At 40.0% G+C, this 25,154-nt stretch overlaps 1 protein-coding gene across 1 annotated transcript in view; it reads right to left on the reverse strand.

Annotated features, from left to right (window-relative positions):
• TRIM44 (tripartite motif containing 44) overlaps positions 1–25,154 on the reverse strand; it is a gene marked incomplete at both ends in the record, with an annotated part of 109,827 nt that overhangs the window by 27,253 nt on the left and 57,420 nt on the right. Inside the window, one exon of the mRNA XM_079708927.1 lies at positions 19,540–19,559. Coding sequence (XP_079565053.1) covers positions 19,540–19,559 — 20 coding nt within the window. The remainder of the gene's footprint in view (positions 1–19,539; positions 19,560–25,154) is intronic.

Raw genomic sequence — 25,154 nt, forward strand, 5'->3', positions numbered from 1 at the left:
GTCTACGCCTTAGTACCTCTTGCTAAATAACAAAAAAACTGCATCTTTGTTGCCACCACTAACATATGTATTAATAACTAAACTCATCACTATAGTGCTTTATTATTCACAAAATCATTCAACACACATTTATCATGTGCTCCTCACAAGCACCCAGGCTGGGGAGGCACAAGTCAGCCCCATTTTGTGAATCAGAAAACAGGTTCTAAGAAGTTGGAACTAGTTTATGGACACCAAATTAGTAAGAGGCGGAAGTAACTCCAGTGACTTCAAATTCATGGTTTTTCTCATTAACCCGACCTATAAGAGGCCACAGCAAATGAGAAACAGGGGTGCTGTTAGGAGCCATGTGCTAGTTGAGTGAGCACTATTCTGTTTATCTGTGAAATGCTAGGTGTATAAGAAATGGAACTTGTTCTGGGATGGACAAGAGATACAGGCACTTAGGGGCACTCTGTTGTCTAACTATAAAAAACTGTGTTAAGAAAAACTAAATTGTCATCTTAGATTACACACAAGTTTGCCTCTGTAGGGTTGCAGAGCAGAATATTGTTCAATTGTGCTTACCTTTTCCAATTTACCCTCCTGGCCTGCCCCCACCTGGGAGAAGAGAAGCCTTACAAACCACATGACTCCTCGGCCTCCCTGCCCCCCAACCTTTCCTACAGTAACTGACTAGACAGGCATGACCACCTAACTCAAGGGTAGCTAATTAATAGACATGAATTGGCTATATTTTCTCTTGGGACTATGGTGAGGCAATGTTGAATCCTGCATCAGAAAACTGCTATATAGCAGGGGCCAAAGTGCTGCCAGGACAAGCTGAAATTATAAGGAAAGCAAACAGGATGCTGCTCTGTAGGGCAGAGAGTAAAGCAGGAAGGAGAAAGAGACAAAGAAAGAACAGAGACTGAGAGAGCAACTTCTGGTCTTAACCAATTCCCATGCCTATGCCCATCAGGTACAGAAATGCTTCCTTTGATTGGGTTCTGTGAAATGCACCATGTCCTTTCCATACCCCTCTGTGTTATCTGAGCTAGTGTGGGTGGATTTCTGTTTCTTACAATCAAATAGTCTCTGATTAATACAATAAGAAACAGGAGCCATAATTATATCACAGAACAACGAAAAGAGTAAGAAATGACTAAAAAAAAAATTAAATCTTTCTTTTAGATCATACAGAAAGAGAAGGAGAGAATGAATGAATGTATGAGTCTTCAAAGTTGAATAGACTCTAAATTATGGCTGCCTCAAAATACTCCAAGTTTATTTCCATTATATCTATACTCTTTTTAGATATCTATACTCTTTTTAGAACGAAAAGGATTAAGTGTTGGCAAAGCTCTCTTCTTATAAAATAGAGCACAATGCTGAGGACTTAAACAGTGATACAGTACATGTTTTCCCCTCGCGAGGCGAACCATAGTTCAAAATTCCCTTGTTACTCACAGAGCGTACAATTATGATGCCCATTCTCCACCTGCCATCAATCAACTTACTGTTGTATAGCTCTGTTCAGGGCACTGGTTCAAATGGGTCAACAACTGTGAAATCTTCTCTGATTCCCTAGGAAGAAGTAGTTACTTTTTATTCTGCTTCCCATTGCACTTAACACATCTCTCTATGTGGGTTCTCATACGGGTATATTATAATTCTTTGCTCATTTCTCAATCGGACTACAAGTGCTTTGAGGGCAGGGCCCATGGCTCATTCTTTAACCCTGTTGTGCCTCGCACAGTGTCTGACTTAAAAGCTGGTGGAATAAATCAGGGCTCATTAACTTTGCCTCATGGGAGACTTCCTGGAAACAGTAATTAAGATTAAAAATGTTTTGTAACAAATCAACTGGGGTTACAACTACACACACAAATTGTGTTTAACCATTTCAACTGAGTTAGCCTATAACTTTAGTTTCAAAAAAAGTACCAAAAGCATGTCAGAATTTAAATACCTGCTGAAAAGTTGCATTGCAAAACACTGCATGGAGTTGGGGATAGGAAGGAGGTTAAACACCTCAAACTGTTAAGTACAGCTCTCATCTATGGTGAGCTCAGACTGTACCATTAATTTAATACTGAAAATTCAAAGTAATCATTTAACTAAAATGACCACATGAAAAAAGTGCTGAACCCAGCATTCTGGCTGAAGTGGTTAAAATGCCAGGATATAGAGGTGGACTGAGTTTCCTGGAAACAAAGTTTATGGGACAAGCAGACACGGGTTGTTGGCAACTCAGCTTTGTAAACTACTTCTTATGATGCATGGTGAAACACTCACCTCTTTAGTAACTGCACTTTCCTACTGGCAAAGCTGAGGGAGGGGGACAGGAAGCCATTACCAAGTGTGAGGTGAGGTTGAAAGGGTTCTGCTGAAGAACCCACGGTGTCATTTGTTCACTGTATTCTCCACTTTCAAACAAGGAGAGCAGAGACTTAAGGAGCTAAACTATGATCAAGGTACTACTTTTGTTAGTGGAGACGCAAATAATAAAGTAGAGTGCTGAGATTTCGAGGCTACAGTAGGTGCCTCCCGCCACCTCTACCACTAAATTAAAGTTATCTGAATCCCAGGGAAGGAGCAACTTGACTTACTCATCTAGTCATTGATGGAGAAGTTGGAACAAAGACCTACCTGGGACCAGGAGAGACAATTCCTTCCTAATCTGCTTATTGCAATGGAGAGCAAAGACCAAGGAAGGTCCATCCTGCCTGAATCAAGTGATCCAAGAAGCAAAGGAGAAGAAAGATACGGTCATGTTTTTTTCAATGCAGTGACTGTTACCACATTAACCCTGCGCAACAGAGAAGAGAGGCCAAATGACTACCAGACTCTGACCAATCAGACAAGTTACTCCTCTTCCCAAGGGAAGGAGTAAAGGATAAAAGAGAGGCAGAAGCATGCCCTTGAGAGGGAGGAAGAGTGGCAGAAATGTCTGATTCTGTGCATATGTGGTATGTGGTGGGTGAGGATAGGGTTTCTCTTCAGACACCCTGGCTGACATTGTGAAGATATTATCATAACATGAAATACACTGGAAGAAGTGTAGAAAGATGCCAGGATACCAAAAGATGCTGGAGAAACGTTGTGCATAAGGCTACATTAGTCCGATGACCTCAAGGCTCTATGTGTTCCCAAGGACCCCACTTTGGAGATGAAAAATAAATTCTATCTCCTTTTTGGATTCACAGCAAACTCAAGGAGAAAGTGACCTACGAGAAAAGGCAAGGAGGAAAGGCACACAACCCAATGGGCTGAGACAAATGCAAACTGGAGTCATTACAACATCTCTCTAAGCCAACCTTCCCTCCCATTAGCATCACTCCCAGTAGTCTGTGGTCTCCTAAGACGAAGACTCCGGAGCCTTAGCGCCAGAGAGGGACAGAGCTAGAGGGAACCTCAGGGGTCACATCAAATTCAGGTCTTTCATTTTATAAATGTTAAACTCAAGCCCAGAAAGGTTCAATGACTTGCCTGAGTTTATATAACTAAGTAGCAGCAGAGCAAGGCTTGGAAGCCAGCGCTCTTGATTTAGCTCTATCTTTCTCTTTTATTTCTCAAATACAGCCACTCACTAAGTCCTCTCCAGTCCCCAAACCCACGTTTCCCCCACCTATTCTTTTATCCCCACTGCTACTGTTCTAATCCAAGCCTAGAATCCTGGAACTTCAAGATCTTTCCTGTGAATCACAGCAACGATATTCTAATCTTGTGGACCTTCAGGACTCTTCTCTCGATCTGACGTCACTTCTCACTTGCCTCAAAAGTGATCCCCTGCTCACTGGGGTGGGTTGCACCGTTTTGCCCCTGCTCTTTTCCCCTTGCCAGCGTGTCCCATGCAGGGGCTGCTCTTTAGCCTTGGTCTTAGAATGAAGGAGAAGGGAGGAGAGCTAAAGCTGATCCACAGTGGACATGCAGCATGTGAGAGAAGTAAATGTTTGCTGTTGTTGCTGTCACTGAGATTTCAGGGGCACTTACGGATCCCATGCAGCTAGAACAGTGCCTTGCTCAAAGAAGGCACTCAGAAGACTTTTTTTAACTGAATGAATGAATGAATGAATGATCTCACTAATCCTCACAGTAATCTTATTTTAGATACTATTATCATCTTCATATTGCAGATGAGAAAAGCAAGGCCTAAGGAATTTAAATAGCCGGGCTAAGGTTATATAGCTAGTAGGTGATGAGGCTGGAATTCAGACCCAGAACCTCTGACCCCAAAGCCCATATTCTTTAACCAGTGCATCACACTAATTCTGAGAACTCTTAAAACTGCTGGAGTCTAAAATACACATTCAGTTTTTAATTACGTATTACCTTAAAGCTGTCTGATTATTTCATATATTTTATCATGCCTTGATATCCACAGGGAACTGATTCCAGGATGCCCCTCAGATACCAGAATCCATGAGGTGCAAGTCCTTTATTTATATATAATGGGGTAGGACACACATATAACCTTCTGACTATCCTGTGCCATTTCCCCCTGGTTGCAGGCAAAGATTCCCACCTAAAGACTTCTTTACTGACTGATGGTGGTTGATTCAGGACAAGAGCTCACCCTTCTTACTTCCAGTTCTCAGGGAGTCAGAAGGCTGGCTTGAGCACTCCTCACCTTGACTCAAGAGCTCCAGAGGCATCAAGACTGAATTTTAAACAACTTTCAGGTCTGATGGAGATATAACTTTAGAAGGAGTGGATCACTTCCTTCTTCCCAGATGTCAGCCTATCACTCAAAGGCAGGGAGGAAGAGAAATGCCTTCTAGAAAGATTGTTTGAAGAGAAGAAAGAGGAAAACAGGCCTCAGTTAGAAAAGCAAGAGTCAGCACAAAAAATCTGTTTATCTTGGGAACTATCTCAGGATGATACATTTGAGTTCGCGCCCTGCTTTTCCAGACAGCAAGCAGCCTGCACTACTGCTGGCTCAGACAGGTCGCTGTTCTCCAACCTCATCATGGACAAGGCACACAAGGCTGCAGCTGAAAGGGTGGCCACTGATATGAAAGCACCTCTGCAGCCCATCACTTGCCAAGGACAGGGGAAGAGCACTGCCCAAATCTCTGCACAGTCCTGAGTGCACAGTTTGCTCCATCCAAAGCTCTCACTGCTGTAGCCCTACCCTTCTCAGAAGGCTCAAACAGAGCAGACAGGGCATGTGTGTAGCTTTAAGTGAAAAGAGCAAAGAAACTGGCCTGGAATACTTAGATTAAAACCCTTCTTTAGAGCAGGTGTACATGGGTACATGGGTGAACTTTTATTTTTTTAATATTTATTTACTAAATTATCAATCTATCTATCTACCTACCTACCTACCTCAGTATAAGCCTACAGTGGTGATTTGAGAAGGCAGTAGAGAGAGCTGGCTAAGAATACAGACTCTACAGCCAGATGGCTTTGGTTCAAGCCCTGGCACTCTATCATTTACTGGCTATGTGACCTTGGGCAAATTATTTGGTCTTTCTGTGTTTAATTTTCCTCATCTGGAAAATAGGGATAGTAACAGCCTCTACCCCTATGCGGCTATTATAAGGATTAAATGAACTCATGACACGTGACACTCTTAGTTAGAAAAGTGCCTGGCACACAGTAAGACCTCAATCAGTGTTTGCTATTATGGCCATGATCATTATTATCTAAAGAAGAGCCAAGGATTCATGAGTCCTTGTCAGTCATTTTCCAAGTCTGGAACACAGCAAAGGTACTGCTCATGTATATAGTTATCAAATAGTGTAACAGACTTGCTATGCCTACTACTGAGATAAAGAAAAATCAAGTACAGATGCTGCCATTCAGAAACTCACAGGCTGTTGGTGGATAACAAAGGCAGATTCACAAGTAACAGCTGCAGGTAAATGACCTGCACAAGGTGACAGACTGAGAATATAATCAAGTGAATCTAAGGTTTTCCTATTCCAAACTAGGGTTCTCTCTACAACTTTGAAAACAGGTTTTGCATAGCTATTTGTTTATTCAAAAATTGAGTCCCTATAATGTTCTAGGCACTGACAGTACAGTGGTGAAAAAGACAAAGCTTTTACCCTCATAACATTTATTTTCTAGTGGGGAAGAAAGAAAATAAGTTAAATACATAATACATTTTCATGCAGTGACAAGTATATGCAGAAAACCAAAGCAGGTAAGAAAGGAATGAAGGTCTGAAGAGGCAACATTTCAGCAGAGGCCTAGATCATGTGAGAGAATGAGCCATGTGAAGATCTGGTGATAAGCACCAGGTGGAAGGGAACCCAAGCACGAAGGCCCTGAAGTAGGAGGGAATGTGACCTCTGTCTGAAGGAGAGTAAGAAAGCTGCATAGCTGGAGTGAGCAGTGGGGTGAGCAGCAGATGCGAGCATGGTAGGAATCTCATCTTGTGTGACTTTATAGGTCCTCTTCCCTCCAGGTTACTCTAAAGCAAGTTCCAGACATGATATAATTCATACTGGAGCATTCTAAATAGAATAATTACATGACTTCCTTTGTATCCTAAGAGATCATTCTAGCACATCTATGTGAATAATGGAATGGAGGGGTTACAGTGAGGGGAAGGATGAGTAACAGCGGCAATGAGGGAATGACAGTAGAATTCTTGGAGAGAAATTACGTGGCCCGGACCAGTATAGTGAGGGAGTGGAGGTGAGAAGTCCTTGGATTTGATGTAGAGTTGAGGGTAAATCTGACAAAATTTGCTGATTAATTGGATTTGGAATGTGAAGAAAAGAGAGATATTGAGTATGACTCTTAGGTTATTGGCCTGAGACAAGATGATGCCATTTACTGAGGAGAAGTCAAGGTCAGAAGCATGCTGGAGAGGGAGGAGAACGAGTTATGTTTTGAACAAAAGCAGCTATGAGAGCAAAGGCACAGGATGTATAACAAGAAGGCGTCACTCCAAGTCCTGACTCTTGCCACTCCTAGCTCTAGCTGGGCCACCTTGGACAGGTCACTCACTCTCATTCAATTTCCTCATCTATGTAACATGGGGAGAGCAAAACCACCTCTCAGGTTTGTTCGAATAAGGAAATGAGATGCTGTGTACACCCTGTAAATTGTAAAGGTGCTGAATCAAGGGTAATCTTCTTGTTTCCTTTGTTATTGCTGATAAATATTTGTTTAAATGACTCATACATGAACCTCAGGTTACAAACACAATTATGTCTTAACAAATAACACTATGAAAAGACAACTTTATATCATCCAGCTCTGTTTTGCTTGTTTAATGCTTGTACTTTCAAAGGGTATAGAGCATCATTTACATTTCTTATTTGCATATCTTACTATCATTCATGCAGGTTATCACATTTGATCCTTAATATAGACAGAGTGGGTGCTATGGCCCCTAGATGACTGATGAGAAAACTGAGGGACAGAGAAGTACTATCAAAGGCCTGACATCCTAGTCTTATTGCCTTCCTCTCTTGGTCTGTAAGTCAGAATACTGCGATCCTGGTGTATAATCCACTTGGTATCAGGGCCTGGTCATATCAGGGAAGTTTCTGACACATAGAATGCTGAGCACCTCCATGACCACTGGCAAAAAAAACAAACACAACTACTCAGATGCAGCATTTAAGAGTTTGCAAAATACTTATATATATATATTTTCTTAGTTCCCCCAACCTGTGGTAGGCATATGATAGCTATTAGATGTAAGAGGCACTATCATGTAACAGAAGGATACGCCCACTTTATACACTGACTTAAAAGAGGAAAAATGACATTGTTCTGTATTGCTTTGTATTTAGTAATGTTCCTCGTCACTGTTTGTTTCAGTCATTCATTCAACCAATATTTGAGGGTCTACTCCATACTAGGCAATGTGCTGGGTGCTTGGTATACACTGGAACTAAAACTTTTTTATTGTTAAAAAGTGACACGAATTATGTTATTAAGATGAAAAGAACAAAAAACTTATTTATGATGGATATTTTATTTTTGAATGGAATCACAGACATCCAAGTTTCATTTTCATGTCAATTAAAAAAAATATATCCCAGTGGCCCTCTCTAGACTTTCTTTTGCCAGGAATGTGTACCAGTTTCAATTATTTGTACCTCTGATAGCTACACTCCCATTTGTATTAGACATAAATTACATCAATAACAGTAGAGAAATGGTTCAGAAGACCTAGTTTTTTGGAGTACAACAAGATTTCAACCTAAGAGATGTGGACTCTTACTATATATTGCCTTACATTTCTTATACTCTCTTTCTAGACGGCAAATCATCAGCAGTAGGTCTCAACATCTAGTGGACGATGAGCCACATCCAATTGAGGAACACTGTTTCTAAAGGATATTTATGTGATAGGGGTTAAAAGATCCTTATGGTCAATAAGTTTGGAAATGCTGGGTTAAACAAAGTAAATAAGTCTCATTATCACAGGACTGCTCGAAGACTTTATTATACCATGGTACTTGTGGAACTCCAAGAGGTGGGTAAATAAGCAGCATTTGCCAAACTTATTGGACCATGGAACCCTAGTTTAAAAGACTAAGTCAACAACTCAATCAGTGTTCAGTCTAATGTACCTGGCAAGGCTCTGCACTGGGGGATTTCCATTTACAACTGCACATGATATGCATCTTTTTAGTAGGGTGCTGATTCTTTAAGCTTAGGGAGAGTTGAGCAGACACAGATGTATGGCCCTGAAATGTGGAGGAGAGACCAATCACTATATAGTAAGCACTGAGAAAAAAGAGACCGTTTTTGGTTTTGATTTCTATGATAGTTGCAACACCTAGCGCTGCCTGGCACATAGCAGACATTGGATATAATTTGTTAAATAAATGGCTAAATGGAATGAAACCTACAGAAATGAAAGGAGCTTATGTCAATTTCAGAATGAGTGGCTACATTGTTTTTCTGTCTTCAATGATTTTGATTTCCATATCTAGACTCCTAGTCAGTGCTTAATTTATTTTCTTAGAACAAAAGACTGAGAATTATTCCAACCGCCTTTTGCATCATGACCCTGCACTAATCTAATAAGAGAAAGGTTACATTGCTCTTTGTAGATGAACAGCACATTAATGAGATCTTCTTGAAATGATCCCACTTCCATTATGCAGACAAAATTACATTTTCCAGCATGATTATTGTGTCAGTCGAGCTCCCAAATTTTGATATTAATTGTTTCACTTGCAAAGGCAACATCAACTTATTAGTTTGTCAAACCTCTGGAAAATCAAGGGGAAGCTCATAGTTTTAAGTAGTGATTATCAACCTGTACTTCTCCTGCATTCTATCTTTTACACATTTTCCCACTAGTCAGAAGGACTAGGCAAGTTTTATTCCCTGTATTAGGTTTTAACAGAAGAAGTAATGGGTCTCTTTAAAATGTGTTTTTAAATTACATACCACTTACATTTCTCAATCCTTACTTGAGACTCTAGACTATAAGCTCTTTGAGGACATGAACCTTGAATGTTTTGTGGAAAACTGTATTCTGAGCACCAAAGACAATGCCTGGAACAAAGCAGGTGATCTGTAAATATTGGTGAATGAGCACCATGCTTCTCCTTTCACTGAGACTCGCTGTTTTAAAGGAAAACCTTCCTCCTTCTCCCTCTCTCTTCCCCCCCTTCTTTCCCCCCTCTCTCTCCCCCGCCAACTCTTTCTTTGTCTCTCATACACATACGTGTACATTACACATACACTCTGGAATACAGGGAGGTCTTGCTATATACACTACGGCATTTCTCCCATGAATAAAACATGGAAGTTTGGCGAAAATATATCATTAGAGGAGTTTTGGACAGTCACTTTGCATTGTGTAATGTCATCTCCTCTTCCAAGCCTTAACATGCCCTGAGCCACAGAACAAGTTAGGAAGAAATCCTGACTCACACTTATTCATCTGGTCAGAGCTTGAGACACAGGGCTAATCTGTGAACTATGAGTCTGACAGATCTCAAACACATGATAGGACATTCTCCAATACTGCTTATCTAGTAATTTTTATTTTGTAGCTTACATTTATTCTACTAGAAAAAATATTATTTTCCTTTTTATTGTAAACTGTTTAATCTACTTAAGTCTGATTTTATTCTAGATTGGGATCACGACTTCCCCATAGAGTAGTAGAGGTTTTATTTAAAAAACACAAATCAATAGGACAATAGGACTCAGTATATTGACTTAGTAGCTCTGTGACCTTGGGCAAAGTGCTGAACATGTCTAAGTCTGATATGAGAATAATAACAGCACTGTCCTCCTAGGTTGCTGTAAGGCTTAAATGAGATAGATGATCCATGTGGAATGCTTAGCTTACGTTCACTATTGCAATCTCTGAGGGGTTGATAGACTAATAGCCGTGATGATCAAGGACCTAAACAAGTTCATCACCTTTGTAAGTCTTTTTTAAATTTTCTTTCTAATATGCCACTCTCCCCTCATTCCATCCACAGAAGTAGAAACTCACAATGGGTAGGCCTTGTGGGGTCCTGTTTTACCTCCAAGCGTGAATTCTTCCTGCAGAGTTTGAATAGTATTTCTGGATTGTTTCTGGCTGGGTAATGTCATTTAGGGTAGTCATTTATCTGGTCCCCTGCATTTCTTTTTACAGTGTATGTAACTTCCTCTCTCTTTATTTGGTTCCTTAAAGAGTCTTGATTGGCTGGGGACTCGGCCCTTCATTTTCATTTATCAAAAATTCCTAACCAGAGGGGATGAGTGCTGAATTCTAGGGTCATGCTGGGCTGAGCATCTGTGCCTGGCCTTTTTATCTATGCAGCTGGCTGGTAATTGCTAAGTTTTCCCTTCTGAAACAATTATCCCCCCATTTCTCTCCCCACCTCCACCCCACCCCCAGTTAATTATCAGTTCTAGAATTAAACTGCTTGCCTCTCCTGCTGTTGTCATGACAACAGTTGGCCTGCACCTGCCACTGGGTGAACAGTGGCTCTTTCAGAAGAGGTGATGGCAGTTGCCCGCTCCACAAAAGCCAGGGAGCAAACTAATGTTTACCTGTCTGGGGAGAGAAGTTCCTATTCATTCCACCTTAGGCATTTTCCTGGCAAGTTCCACCTCAACTTCTGTCTCATACAAACTGCTTGTTGGCACTCAATAAAGAAAATGAAAAAAATTTTTCTGATAAAAATGCCAAATCCCGGGCTTCCCTGGTGGCGCAGTGGTTGAGAGTCCGCCTGCTGATGCAGGGGACACGGGTTCGTGCCCCGGTCTGGGAAGATTCCCACATGCCGCGGAGCGGCTGGGCCCGTGAGCCATGGCCGCTGAGCCTGCGCGTCCGGAGCCTGTGCTCCGCAACGGGAGAGGCCACAACCGTGAGAGGCCTGCGTACCAAAAAAAAAAAAAAAAAAAAAAAAGCCAAATCCCTGTTGGCTTGTCACAATTCCATCCATTAACTTTACTTATTCCCAGCCAAGATGTTGGAAGATGTGAATCTTCCATCTCCTGAGAAAGGCAGGATAGTGTGGTGGTTGAAGGCACGGAAGTTTAAGCCTGACAGATCTGGGTTCTAATCCTGGCTGACTTACTTTCTAACTGTGTGACCATGGCTTAGTCACTTAACTTCTTATAATATCAATTTCCTCACCTGTAAAAAGAAGATGAGAATAACTATATTTAACAGTTTTTTTAAGCTTTGAAATAATATATGTAGGTCTAGCTCCTATTTTAAGTTCGACACATAAGCAGGTATCACTATTAGAGCTGTTTAGCTGCTAACCCTGAACAACCCTGAAAGTCAGGGCAAAGTTGGCAGCTTGGTCAGTTTTAACTGGTTCTTGTCTGAGTGGCAATCCCTGCGAGATGGGATAAAACTGCACACACTGCCCCACAGCATCTGGACCAAGATGCATCTGGCAGCCAGGGACAGCTGAGAAATGCTTCTTTGCCTACCTTCTCTGTAATTGTCAGCCCCTCCCTCTCTGTACAGTTTTTCTCAGGCTCAATCTCACTTTCCTTTCAATAGAATTGATAGAACCAGAGGGGAAGGAGACATGTACTCACCAAGGAAACAAAATGCTTTTCTGTGTTACAACCACATTACAACCTACAGGGAACAACTGGTAGTGGTGCTAAGGAGTGGGGGAATGAGGCACTTATGTAAGAGAGTGTTTTTCTTCCCTAAAACGTCTGCTTGTGGCTAAAGAAGCATTTTTTTTATGACCCTATAACCACTCATAGGTAGGTCCTAAGTCCAAACAGGACAGGCACAGGAATATTGGTCCTTGGCAAAGACCTCACCATTTAGGGTACCCCAGTTTTATCACAGCCTTTGGACACCTTTCTCAATGTTCTGGAACTACCTTCTTGCAGTTCTAATTTTAAAGAAACCTGCACTCAATGACTCTAAACTTCATACCGTCTTGAAAAGAAAAAAGAAAAAACCTAAAACAAAACAAAAAAACACACCCGCTTCTGCTCCCAGCATCTGGTACAGACACGTGCTGTGGGTTTCTGGGTAAAGAGGTGAATGCAGTTCAGCCACATGGAACTTACAAAAAAAGGAAGGCTCCTTGGAAGTTATTGGGGAAATGGAACTATTCACCTCTTGCCTGCCTCTCACTGACAGAAAGTGAGAAGATGCTAGAGACCAGCAGGTTTCTCCTAAAATGAAAAAGACACCACTAACAACATTTTGCTGTGGCTGCCACAGGTGAGGAAGGGCATAACCAATGACATCAAATTTAGTTATTCTTAAGACACAGACTGGAGTTCTTTGACTTCCTAAAATCTATTATGCTTACTCCCAGTCCAAAATGGCTATGAAGATAAACCAGGAAGAAGAGAACTAGGCTCCAACCAGACTCTTCAGCACCAGATCTAATTCAGGGACAAATGTGACATCAATTTAATTCTTCGACTAGTTTCTAAGAAACATCTGTAGCCTTAAATCTACTTGGAAAATGTTGGTGCTTTAGTATTCCTTATCTCCATCAATTTAGAAGGAACTGGGTATCTACTCTCTAAATTTGATTTAAGTTAGAGGAAGGCTGGAGCTGTCAAAACAAGGTATAAATAAGATAAAAATCAAACAATTTCCTTTTATAATTACTTTATCTCAGTTGTTTGTTTTTCCATATAAAAGAAGAAATCCAAAAGGAGAATACTTTTAATGCTTCATAAAATACTTGTCCTTTAAGTATAGTAAAATGTGCTACTTGATGGAGAAATTGAGGCACAGAGAAAGCAAACAATTTACACATAACTCATGAGATGTGACTACCGGAAGAGATCCATACGATTCAAAAGTCCATCCATTTCTTCTACGAATAGGATCATGCTGTAGTCAAGCGGTAAAGCCTAACAGGAAACGGTACAAACCTTTTGGTGCCCCAAGTGGCACATAAGACCCTGTACAAGGGAGACTCAGCCACCCTTGTCTCATCCCCGGCCAACAGTCCAGTCATGTAGCCCCTCAGCATTCCCCATATAGCACATGCGTTTTCATTCCTCTGAGCCTTTAGAAATGCTGATCTCTGTGCTTGTATGGCCTTCCTACCCTTTCCATCTGCAAAACCCTACCCCTACACCCATCCTTCAAAGTCCAGCACAAATGCTATCTTTTCTGATTCTCTATTCTGAGTTAGTTGTATCCTATTCTACATCCAACGTATTTATTATAGAGAATCATTATACTGTACTGGTTAAGAGCCCACATTCTCAAGTCAGCCTACTTGAATTTGAATACTGGCTCTACCACTTTTTAGCTGAGTGACCCCGTTAGTGTATGTATAACCTCTCTGCAACTCAGTTTTCTCATTTGGTTGAGAAATGAAGATAATGTATTAGCCACTTGTTAGGACTGTTGTGAGAAATAAAAAATGTTTAAAATACTTCGTGGTACATGGTTGGCAATCAATAAATGCTTCCTTATAGTAATTTATAATTATAATAATTATTATTATATTGCACTTAAACGTGAAATTAAAATTGTTTACTTAGTTCTCATTTGAACTAGACTTTGAGATCTTTAAATGCAGGGACAAAGTCTTTTTCATTTTCATATTTCTGAGGCCTAGCATGGGGCCTGGCAACACAGCAGACAATTGAAAATGAATGAAAAAATTCCTCTGCAATTTTTCTTGCTAAAGAGATTAGGAAACAGAGCTCCTAGAGGTGAATGTTATCCTGATAAGCTCTGAGGTCAAAGACATAAACAAGGTTAGCCTGTCAAGCATCATAACTAAATATTGGATGGCAAACAAGGGTTGATTAGCATAAAACCATACCATGAAAAGTGACATCCAGGTCTCTTCCCACTGGGCCTTTTTTCTTAGCATTATGAAGCCAGAAAAGGCAGGCAGATGTATGTCAGAATACAGGCTGCTCCTAGCTGGCATTTCCACTGTGAGGCAGATGAAATAAACTAGAGGTACCTCAGGTGAATTTTCCAGCTGTGAATGGATTATCTGGTTATAGGCCAATATGCACAAAATAAAATAAAGTTGTGACTCTCACAGGTAAATATCTGAAAATCAATTACTTCCGGAAGAATGCTTGCTTTTATTATAGATAGGCAGTACAATGCATAGCATGGCTTCATCCTTCATCTGGGTGAGTAGATGATAAATAATTCATATCAGCAGAGGAAAACAAAGTCAGCTCAGGCTCCATAAGAGGGAAATGTGACAGCTAAGAGACTCTCTGTACTGAAGACCAACTTAGATGTTGGAACCCCATTTTTGGATAATACACAGCCCTGACAGTTCCACTCCATGTCACATGTATCAGAGACATTTTCTTTGGCTTCCAGCTAGGTCTTCTGAAATGGAGATAATGTAAAAACAAAACCATAAATTTGCAATCGGAGGACAAAAGAAACCTAAGCGTATCACTGACTTAGTCCCCCCTTATCTCTACAAACTAAGTCATCAGGAAGAGAAATGTCACATCTAAGAACATACATATGATTGTTATTTTAGAGGGGGGAAAAAAGAGTACCTAGTATATAGCCCCAAGAAAATGTTTAAAGAAACAAAATTGAGAAATGTACAAAAAAATCGACCAAATTACAGAACCTATAAGCAGATTCTTTTCATTTCATATTTAATATATGACTGTATTCCTCCACATAACTATATCCAAAAAAACTGGGTGCAGAGTGGGGGAAAGAAAGGCTAGTATTTACAGGGAAGTAAAAACAGACTACAAAGAAGCAAGGAGGTTGAAGGACTTGCCCAAGGTCACACCGTCGGTCCCAGGTAAACCAAGGACAGAAGGTAGGTCTGCTGACTCTCCTTGAGCTCCTATTCCTTCAGAACTCACTGCCCATTTGATCAGAGAATCAGCATGGGTCAGATTCACACTGATCTCAGCAGGAGCTTTTGGCCTGAATAAGAGCCAGCTCTGAAGATGAAAAGTTCTACCAAAATCTTAAGTATGGCTGTTACTGTTAAAAAGCCCTTTTCCTCTTAGTTAAAAAAAAATTCACAGAAAATCTCCATCGCAAATCAAAATTTAAAACTGACCTTGCTCCTCTGTCCTCTGAACACAAGAGTTTAAGGGTCCTCCCCTCTCTGACTTCCCTCCACTATACAACAGCTCTAAGGCAGCAGAGCCCACTGCCGCCCCCTCTCTGTGAACATACATAACTTCTCAGCAGGCTCCGGCAGGAGCACAGAAGGAGCCAATCTGTGAGGGCGCAAACACAACATCTCCCATAATAGCACAGAGGAGACAGAAAATCGCTGCCAAAAGTGTAAACTGCTTTTTTTTTGCTTGGAAAAAAAGAATCACTCTGGGCTTCAAAGACACCCTCTTCAAAGGTGACTCTACAGTGGTTTATATCCATGTTCCACATATTAGGACTTTTGTTCCTCCATACGCTCCAAGAAACCTTGTCATCTGTATGACTGTATCATGGGTGTGAAGAGTAACTACTGGATGGAGGGGCAACAGGCAGCTAATTCTGCAGGGTCAAAGGAAGGCTTGGTTACCTGTTCCCCCGGGAGTCTAAAAGCACCCCTTTTGCTGCTGACCCTCAGGGGACACTGTGTGAGGATAAGATGAAGAAATATCCCCTTATAATGACAGAGGCTAAGGAGAGGAGAGGTAGCTTGCAGCAAACAGATGCCACATCATTTCAATGTCAAAGCCAGTAAGAACTCCTAGGTGAGAGGAACAAGACCAAAGTGATGCGCTGACAAGTGGGCGTGAATCCTCTTACCTTTCATTCAGGGTCACATAGAGAAGTGTGCTGGCCTCTCAGAGACAGGTGGCTGAGGGCATGAGCTCTGAAGCCAGACTAGATTCAAGTCCTAGCTCTGTTTCTACTAGCTGTGTGATCTAGGGCAAGTTAATCTTTCTGGGCATTCATTTCCTCATTTTACAAGTGGAATAATACCTACATCATAAGCTTTACATGAGGGTTAAAAGAGAATATATATAAAACAATGTACGTAGTAAAACTTAAACAGTAGCTTTGCTTATTATTGTTGTTAATTACAGGACAAATACACAATAAAGTTCAGAACAAGGCACAGACATGACCCAAAGCACAAATACCTGGCCACCTCACGTCAAACAGCTTGGGAAGTCAAAACCGAAAAGAAAAAAGAAGGCAGGAAGACTCTAGCTGGTAGAATGGAGAAAAATATAGATCTATTATAGACAAATAATTTTCAAAAGGACAGGAATTTTCCTTTGTTCTGACCACCATGGAGAGCGGTTGGAATTCATTTCTCCCTGGACTTCTGTGCAGACAGCCGGGAGGTGGCTGTGTGGAAAGAATACTAGCAAAGGAGACACAGGCATGAAAATCCAAGCAGACCTGGAACACAGGGTTTCCAGATTCATTTCTCTTCCATCCCCTGTGCAGGCAGACCCACACTCCTGTCTTCCTTACACATCAAACTTTCATTTAACACTGTCAGCAATACAAAAAGACTTTGGAACAAAACTCTGGCTTACTGAGACAGTAAAGTGTATATCATAAATGAGAGAAATTTCAGATCAAAGGCAATTCTGCCCTGAAGTGTTAATTGGAATAAACTGAGCCAAATGGTAGTTCAGCACAAACTGAATGGAACCAACAAGTATGAATTTAAAGGGTAAAAGGAAAATTTGACTCATCTTTCCTCTTTCTGCCAAATTGGAACACGATTTTTTTCAAGTGCTCATTTTACCAATAAAGTCCCAGTCCAAGAGAATCCCTACTGACACCCATGGCAGCCTGGCTCGAGGGAGACAGCGTGACATCTTGGTTGCTAGTAAAGAAACTCTATACTTCACCACAGTCTTGTCAAAATGACAAGAAGGAATCTGCAGTTAAACTCTGAAGCCAGTATCTCACACTGAATAGTATCTTTGAAGGGAGTTAATCTCTTCATAAGGTCCCTGTATTCTTCTAATCAACATGACTCTGGCATGTGGCCATAAAGACAAGATGAGCGTGTCCATCCTTATCAGGCTCTCCCAAGACGGAAATGCCATTTCTATCCTGTGGAGTCTGCTCGCTACATCTGCTAAGGTGTCTTCTTTATACTGGTCTTGTTTGAACTCTCTTTCTGAGGAAGAAAAGGTCTAGGGCTCTGCTTGGTCTGGATTTTAAGGAGCTAGAGCTAGTTTTGAGAAAAGAGGCGGAGTGCCAAGGAGATAATTTAAAGAGTTTATCTAAACCAAAGGTCTGTGTAAAATGGTGAGAACTTGGTCAATAGCTAGAGAAGATGTTGATATAAGCTCCCATCACTAGCCTAATCTAATTAGTCTCCCAGGCTCTGACCCACCTCCAATTCATTTTCCATTCTGCAGGCAGAGGAGACTTCCCAAATGCAAATCTACTCAGGTTAATCCATGTTTTAAGTTATTTAATGCCCTCCCACACTCTGCGGGAGAGAGCTCAGATACGTGAAGGAGGCCTGTAAGGCCCTCAGTGATCTGGACTCTGCTTTCTTTCCTCCACTCTTCTCTTGTCGGGAGCTATTACACAAGTTGTTTCCTATCCCTACAACAGCACTATCTCTGCCTCTCCTTTGTCTGCCTTCTCATCCTTCAGACCTCCGTTCACACATAACCTTTTCTGGTGAGCCTCCCTTCCTAAAGCAGCCTAAACTTCACTTAATCATAGTACTTCCCCCGAAGTAGAAGTGCCCAGTTATATGCTTGTCTCTCCTACTAGACTTAGGATCCACAAGGCAGGGACCATGTCTGTCTTAATTTTCATTATATGCCCAGTATGTAGCACAGGGCCTATACACTGGGTCATGAGAAAGGGAGGAAGGGAGGAAAGAAATGAACCACAACATAAAGGGAGCCTGTTCCTAAGAATGGCTGGAGGATGGAATTTAAAGGGATTCCCTGAAGCTCTGCAGGTTTAAAGCGGGACGCCTGTAGCTTTAGCCACAGAGGACAAGGAACAAGATCTAGGCTGAGAACTATAGTTCTCAAGGGAAGGAAGCAGCAGGAGATGAAGATGTGGAATAACATATGGCACTAAGAGAGAGGCTCAGGATGTGGGGAGGGAGAAGGAAAAAGAAGAAACTGTACTTGTTGATTTGTAAATAAAACCAAAGAAGGGCCAAATCCTGGCTCCAGTAAGGTAACCTTGGGCAACTCATTTAGCTTCTTTCAATGAGAAGCTTGAAATAGATAAGTGATTTTCAAACTGAGTTCTCAGGAACCCTAGGTTTCTGCAGCAGCCCCTCAGGGTCTATTGCAAGGAAGAGAGAAGTTTCACCAGTAGATGTGGCCCCCAACTTTAACCAAACAAAAAAATGTTTTGCATACATTGGAGTTCTACTTAAAGCCCATTTGAAAAAAAAGGTGTTTCTACTAAAACTAAAGTTTGAATAGCTGTGGTCTGGATGAACGTTCTGATACCTCCCAGACTTAACAGTCCTGGATCCTACATGACAGAGGGGACCCAACTGGACACTGCAGTTTACTTTGTACAAATGCCCCTTGATTGTGTTCACAGCATAGCTATTGCATTTCCTAGAGCCTGTTCTCACTGCCTGAGCAGAAAGACAGCAAAGGTAAGTAAACTAAAGTCCAGGTTCACTGCAAGCCTGAGGCAATGATAAAATGCACTTTTAAATTTCATGTGGTGAAACAGAAGCACAAAGAAACATTTTTTTTTCCTAAACAAAGTTTTGTATACCTATGACCTCAGATTCACTGTATAGGTGTCTTGAGTCAGACCCAAGGATGTTACAGGTCAGAAATAAAGAATATTGGAACCAGAGTCCATTAAAAGAAAAAAAAAGCAATCCAATTCCAATCAAGAAAGAACAATGCAAAAGTTTATCTATTCAGTCCACCTGATACCTAATTACCATTCAAATATAGTACCTACTTGTCTCAACAAGGTATTCTGAATGTGCTACAGAATAAAGCAAAGTTACTGTCATTACATACTTTAAAGCCTATCTTTATCTGAAGGTTATAGACAGGAAATGGCATAGATGTGGAGGGAGATGGGAATCTTACAAAATAAGATCTTCAAAGCCCTGGCTTAAGACGGAGATCCCTTTTCTGTGCTGTTCCTTGGCTGGTCATATTTCACGGGGCATTAAAAGGTCACAAATGTCACTCTACTTCAATTCTGAGAACAGACAAACAACAATAATGTGATCTTACCTGGGTCCTTCCTCATTGCCCTGAAAGAAAGAGAAAGAAACAGCGTAAGAAATCAGGATCAGTAGAGACTGATTTAGATTTCTTTCTTTTCCCTCTTCCCTCCCAACCTGAAAGCAAGGCTTGTACATTTATTGTAACAGAGACAAGCCAGTAGACATCTAAGGGCTAAGACAAGGGCTAATATAACCCTATGTTCAAACCACCCAGCAGAGATGAACTAATAATTTGCCCTTGTAAGCAGAGAAGTGAATGCTTAGACCTAGGAGGCCTAAATAATAGCCTTGCCTTTTTATTTGTATGGCTGGCAGTACTTAGTTCTGAGCAAACTGACAGCCCAAAATAGCAGCAGGTCTCAAGCAAAAGCTGACCAGCTCCAAAAGCATCAAGCTGTTTCCCTCAAAGACTCACCTCTGCCTTGGCCTAGCATTTTTTTTCTCCAAACATGAACGCAGAAAAACTCTAATGTAGAGCACACTATGATGCAAAAGGCTCCGAACTGGGACTCAGGAAATTGGAATTCTACTCCAAGCTCTATTATTTATTAGCTATGTGCTCTTGGGCAAGCTGATTAATTAATTAATCTGGACCTTGGACTTCTCCTTTGTAAAAGGACAGTTCTGGCATTTGATGATCCACATCATTCCTCAGCCAAACAATGACTTTTTTCTTTTTCTCATTCACTCTTTACAAAAACAATGTGTGAGGGCAATTTTACCAGGTACTGTATTCTGTGAGCCTAACTTTATCAGTGATCACAGCAGATTTCTTTGAGCCTCTTTTTGTGACCAAGCCAGATTTTTCAAATGACACTCAAGCTTTTTCCAAGGGACCTCACTCATCCTTTTGGTGACAGAGTATCTTTTACATCCTCCTCTTTAGTCATTCAGGATTGGTTTCAATAGACTGTATCTCCTAGTTGGAGATAACTTCCCAGACAACTTATTTGATTGATGGATGGACTGATTGGCTGATTCTATAGGTAAGGTATAAAGGAGAATGAGCTCTGGAGTCAGACACTGGATTCAAATCTTGACTCCATTACTGCTTGCTGTGTTACCCTGGTCAAATTATTTTGCCTCTCTTAACTATAATTTTTTAATTTGTAAAATAGGGGTAAAAACTGTCCCTATAACACAGGATGAATATGAGGATTAAGTGAAATAATGTGTACAAATGTCAAGCACAGTGCCTAAGATACAGAATGCACTTAATAAAGGTTATTATCAATATCACTAACAATTCAGTATGATTCATTAAGAAGCTATTACATGCGGGTGCTGAGGGTAAAAGATAAAAAACCCATAATGATCTATCCTTCTAGGAGCTCCCATTCCGGAGCAGGGGAAACAGATAGAAAATGAACTATGACTATATGTCTTAAGGGTGCTACCAAGAAGTGATAAACACTGCCTCTCCTGGAGAAGGGGGAGAAGGCTTTACAGAGAAGGTGACATATATACTGTCACTTGAGGGATAAGCAGGATTTTCCCAGGCCGACAACAGAAGATAAATGGGAAGAGCACTGGAGTAGCAAGAGCAAAGGCACAGCAGTTTAAAAAAACGTAGGTTTAAGGAATTTTGAGTTCTGTGAATCTAGAGTATGGGGATGTATACATGTGTGTCTTGGGCAGGGGATGTGGAGGTGGCAGTGGTGTGGGGCTGAGGGGCTGGGAATGCAACAGAGGTAAAGGGAGATTGCCAGGGCACAGGCCTATAAAGGACACTGGCAGCCAAGGTGATTTGTAACAGATTATATTCAGTACACCGGAGGTTGGATAAAAAAGGCATTTTTAGCAGACTATTAAGAATTTGCAGTATTGGTAAGGGTGCTAATCATCTAATGAAAGAGAAGTGGGGCAAGTAGTGGAAGGAGGGTATAGTGGTGGTGGAAACCTCTGTGGTTTACTTGACTGGCATGTCTTATGGGAACTATAATCTAGTGAGAAAAATTCATATAATTTAAATTTAATATGAGTTAAATTAACTATCAATGACATAATTAAACCTCAACACAATTTTTAAATTATCTTTGGATTTTAAAACACAATTATCTAGGAGAACTGTATGGAAAAAAGTATCCGAACCTTCTTCCATGATTTACAGCAAGTCCTCACAATCACATATCTTGGTACCATGGTTAAGAGACAGGCTTTCTGAGTTAGAGAAACATGGCTTCAAATTCTGGTTCGTCAATTCCAACAGTGAAGCTTTTGGCAATTTACTTAACTTTCCCAAGGTTCAGTTTGCTCATCTACCCATGGAAATCCTAATTCTTACCTCACAGGGTGGCTATATGGATTAAAATAAGTGAGAAAATATGTATAAAACATTAAGCAAGTATCTAGCATAAGTGTTCAACAAATGGTGGTCATTACTGTACTTCCCTGAAATGTTAATTAATAACACTTCTAGGGAGAGTGGGGAAAACCAGAGAAGATGGAACACAAGACTTTGCTTTACATTCATCCATTTCTGCTGCTTATAGGTAAGTGGTTATTTTCAAAAACAATAATCACTATCACAAAGCATGGGGAAAACCAGGGTGAGAGTTTCACTTATGAAGAAATGAATGAAAGAATATACACACATATAATTATAAGGCAATTTTGAACAGGTCAACAGACATTCAGAGGATTGCTAATCTTGCTTGTAAAAGGTGTGCCCATACTCTCCTCACTACCTGAAATGCACATCCCTATTCTGAGATCCTAGTTAATTCCCATCCATCCTTTAAGGTCAAGCCTCACTCGGAAAATTTTCCTGACAGATTGAGTGGAGTAACCCTACTCTGTCCTCCACATCTGTATAGGTCACATTTCTGGGCTAGTTCTTAAAGCAGAAAACTGACAATGACAGCACCATGCAGTGTCTCCCTCTTTGGATTTCAGCTCCTTGAGAATAGAAACTGTATATTGTTCATCTCTTTATTCTCTACACCTAGCACAGCACAAGGCATATAGTAAATAATTATTCAAGAGAGGAAAGAAGAGAGGGCAAGATATAAATAGGATTTAAGATTAATTTCTACCCCCATTACGAGTAAATTCTGATTTCAGAGAGTATTAGAACTGAAAGTCTGTTAAACAACAACTTCCATTTCAATGACTTATTAGATTAAGCAATGCTCCCAAATCCCTCTGTAAAATATCCTAAGTGTTCTTGGCTGTTAGGGTACACTCTATCTAGTACAACCTTCCATTTCTACTTCTACCAGTGAAAATGTATGTTCACCAAGAATCAAACAAGTTTGCTTCTAAGCCTGCTTATATCAATTGAACTTGTAATTATGTGACATGTTTTACTGAATAACAAAAAATGAGTGCAAGAGATATCTGTTGCTCCATCAGTTGTTGCTTCCATGAAAATTAAGTTGAATGCTTCCAAAGCAGTCAATAAAGATGAATTACTTAACAATTGCTGTCAATTTTGATGTAGGTGAGACACATGCAAAATATTAGAAAATATAAAGTATAAAAGTCTAACACCTCACACTGGTCAGAATGACCATCATTAAAAAGTCTACAAATAATAAATGCTGAAGAGGGTGTGGAGAAAAGGGAATCCTCCTACATTGTTGGTGGGGATATAAATTGGTGCAGCCACTATGGAGAACAGTATGGAGGTTCCCTAAAAAACTAAAAATAGAGTTACTATATGACCCAACAAACCCACTCCTGGGCATACATCCAGAAAAGATGAAAATATTAATTCAAAAAGATATATGCACTCCAATGTTCAGAGCAACACTATTTACAATAGCCAAGACATGGAAGCAACCTAAGTGTCCATCAACAGATAAATGGATAAAGAAGATGTGGTGTATATATATATATATATATATACACACACACACACACACACACACACACACACACACACACACACACACACTCAATGGAGTATCACTCAGCCATAAAAAGAATGAAATAATGCCATTTGCAGCAATATGGATGGACTTAGAGATTATCATACTAAGTGAAGTAAGTCAGACAGAGAAAGCCAAATATCATATGATATCATTTATATGTGGAACCTAAAAAAATGATACAAATGAACTTATTTACAAAACAGAAACGAACTCACAGACAGAGAAAACAAACTTATGGTTACTAAAGGGGAAAGGGGTGGGGAGGGATAAATTAGGAGTTTGGGATTAACAGATATACACTACTATATATAAAATAAACAAGGACTGACTGTAGAGCTCAGGGAACTATATTCAATACCTTGTAATACCTATAACGGAAAAGAATCTGAAAAAGAATATAACTGAATCACTTCGTTATACATCTGAAATTACCACAACACTGTAAATCAACTATACTTCAATTTTTAAAATGGCATTTAAAAAGTCTAGGATTCTACATTCCACTTTCTTCAAATGTTATCCTCCTCACTTATAAAGAGACTGAAATTGGACCTTACAAACGATAGAGCATGGGTATGGTTAATGCCAGAAATATGACACTCCACTCCAAACAGCAAACCCATATTCTCAAAGAAAAGACCCTGACTTGGAATCAAAGAAATACATAGATCTTTATTTCAAGTTTAAAATAAACGTTTAGGGTATTCATGTTTCATTTTTAATGGTTTACTCACTTAAACTAACTTTTTCTAAGATTATCTCACTGCAGCTCAGTACTCTTCTCTCAAAACTAGACAAAAGATGGAAATTCTCATGACATCCAAGTAAAAATAAAGACACATTTTTTAAATACTTGACTTTGGCAAAGAGTTTTATAAAAGATATAACTAAATTCAGGCAAAAAATGAGAGACTTTAAAAACTGGTGATAAAAATACACACTGATATAATTGTTCTATGGACAGTTTATAAATATGCACAAGCCTAAAAAATGTACATAACTTTGACTCAATAATTACTTATGATTTATAAACTAAAACATTCACTACAATGTTATAAATGACAATAAGAAGTTGGAAATAACTTAAAATGGGGTAAAAGTCAAATCTGTATCACTGGTTCAGGGTTCGAACATTATGAAGAATTTCTAATAATATGAAGAAAACTGAAAATATGACATTAAGAAAAAAATGGCATGAGGATGAAGGTGTTAACTAACTTTACTGGGGTAATCATTTTGCAATATATACATGTATCAGATCATCACACTGTACACCTTAAACTTACATATGTCATATGTCAACAATATCTCAATAAAGCTGGGGAAACACACACACACACACACACACACAATTAAAAAACAGAATAAATATAACACCCAGTGATAACTATCAAGTTAGAGTGTTGTATTTATTTTCTGCTGTGTCTAAGAGTTTTAAACATTTTATAATGATTAAAAAAGAAATAACTTTAGTTATTTGAAGAGGGGAAAGACCGCATCTTATTGAAGAGAAGAAAGACCACAGGACATAGAACTGGTATTGAAACTCTTCCCCTACCCTATATTCTATCAGATGACCAAAAAAGATTTATTTAAAACACATTTTAAAAAAAATGTCACCAGGAAACCTTGTAATCTTTGGACTCCTTCAACCAGAAACTCTGTGATTCTACTTGACCTAATCAAATTCATCTATCCTGAAGGTTTCTTAAAACAGATACACTGTGTTAATGTTCTGGTTTTAGAA

This window comes from Hyperoodon ampullatus (assembly GCF_949752795.1).
Source record: "Hyperoodon ampullatus genome assembly, chromosome: 7".
Lineage (NCBI taxonomy): Eukaryota > Metazoa > Chordata > Mammalia > Artiodactyla > Ziphiidae > Hyperoodon > Hyperoodon ampullatus.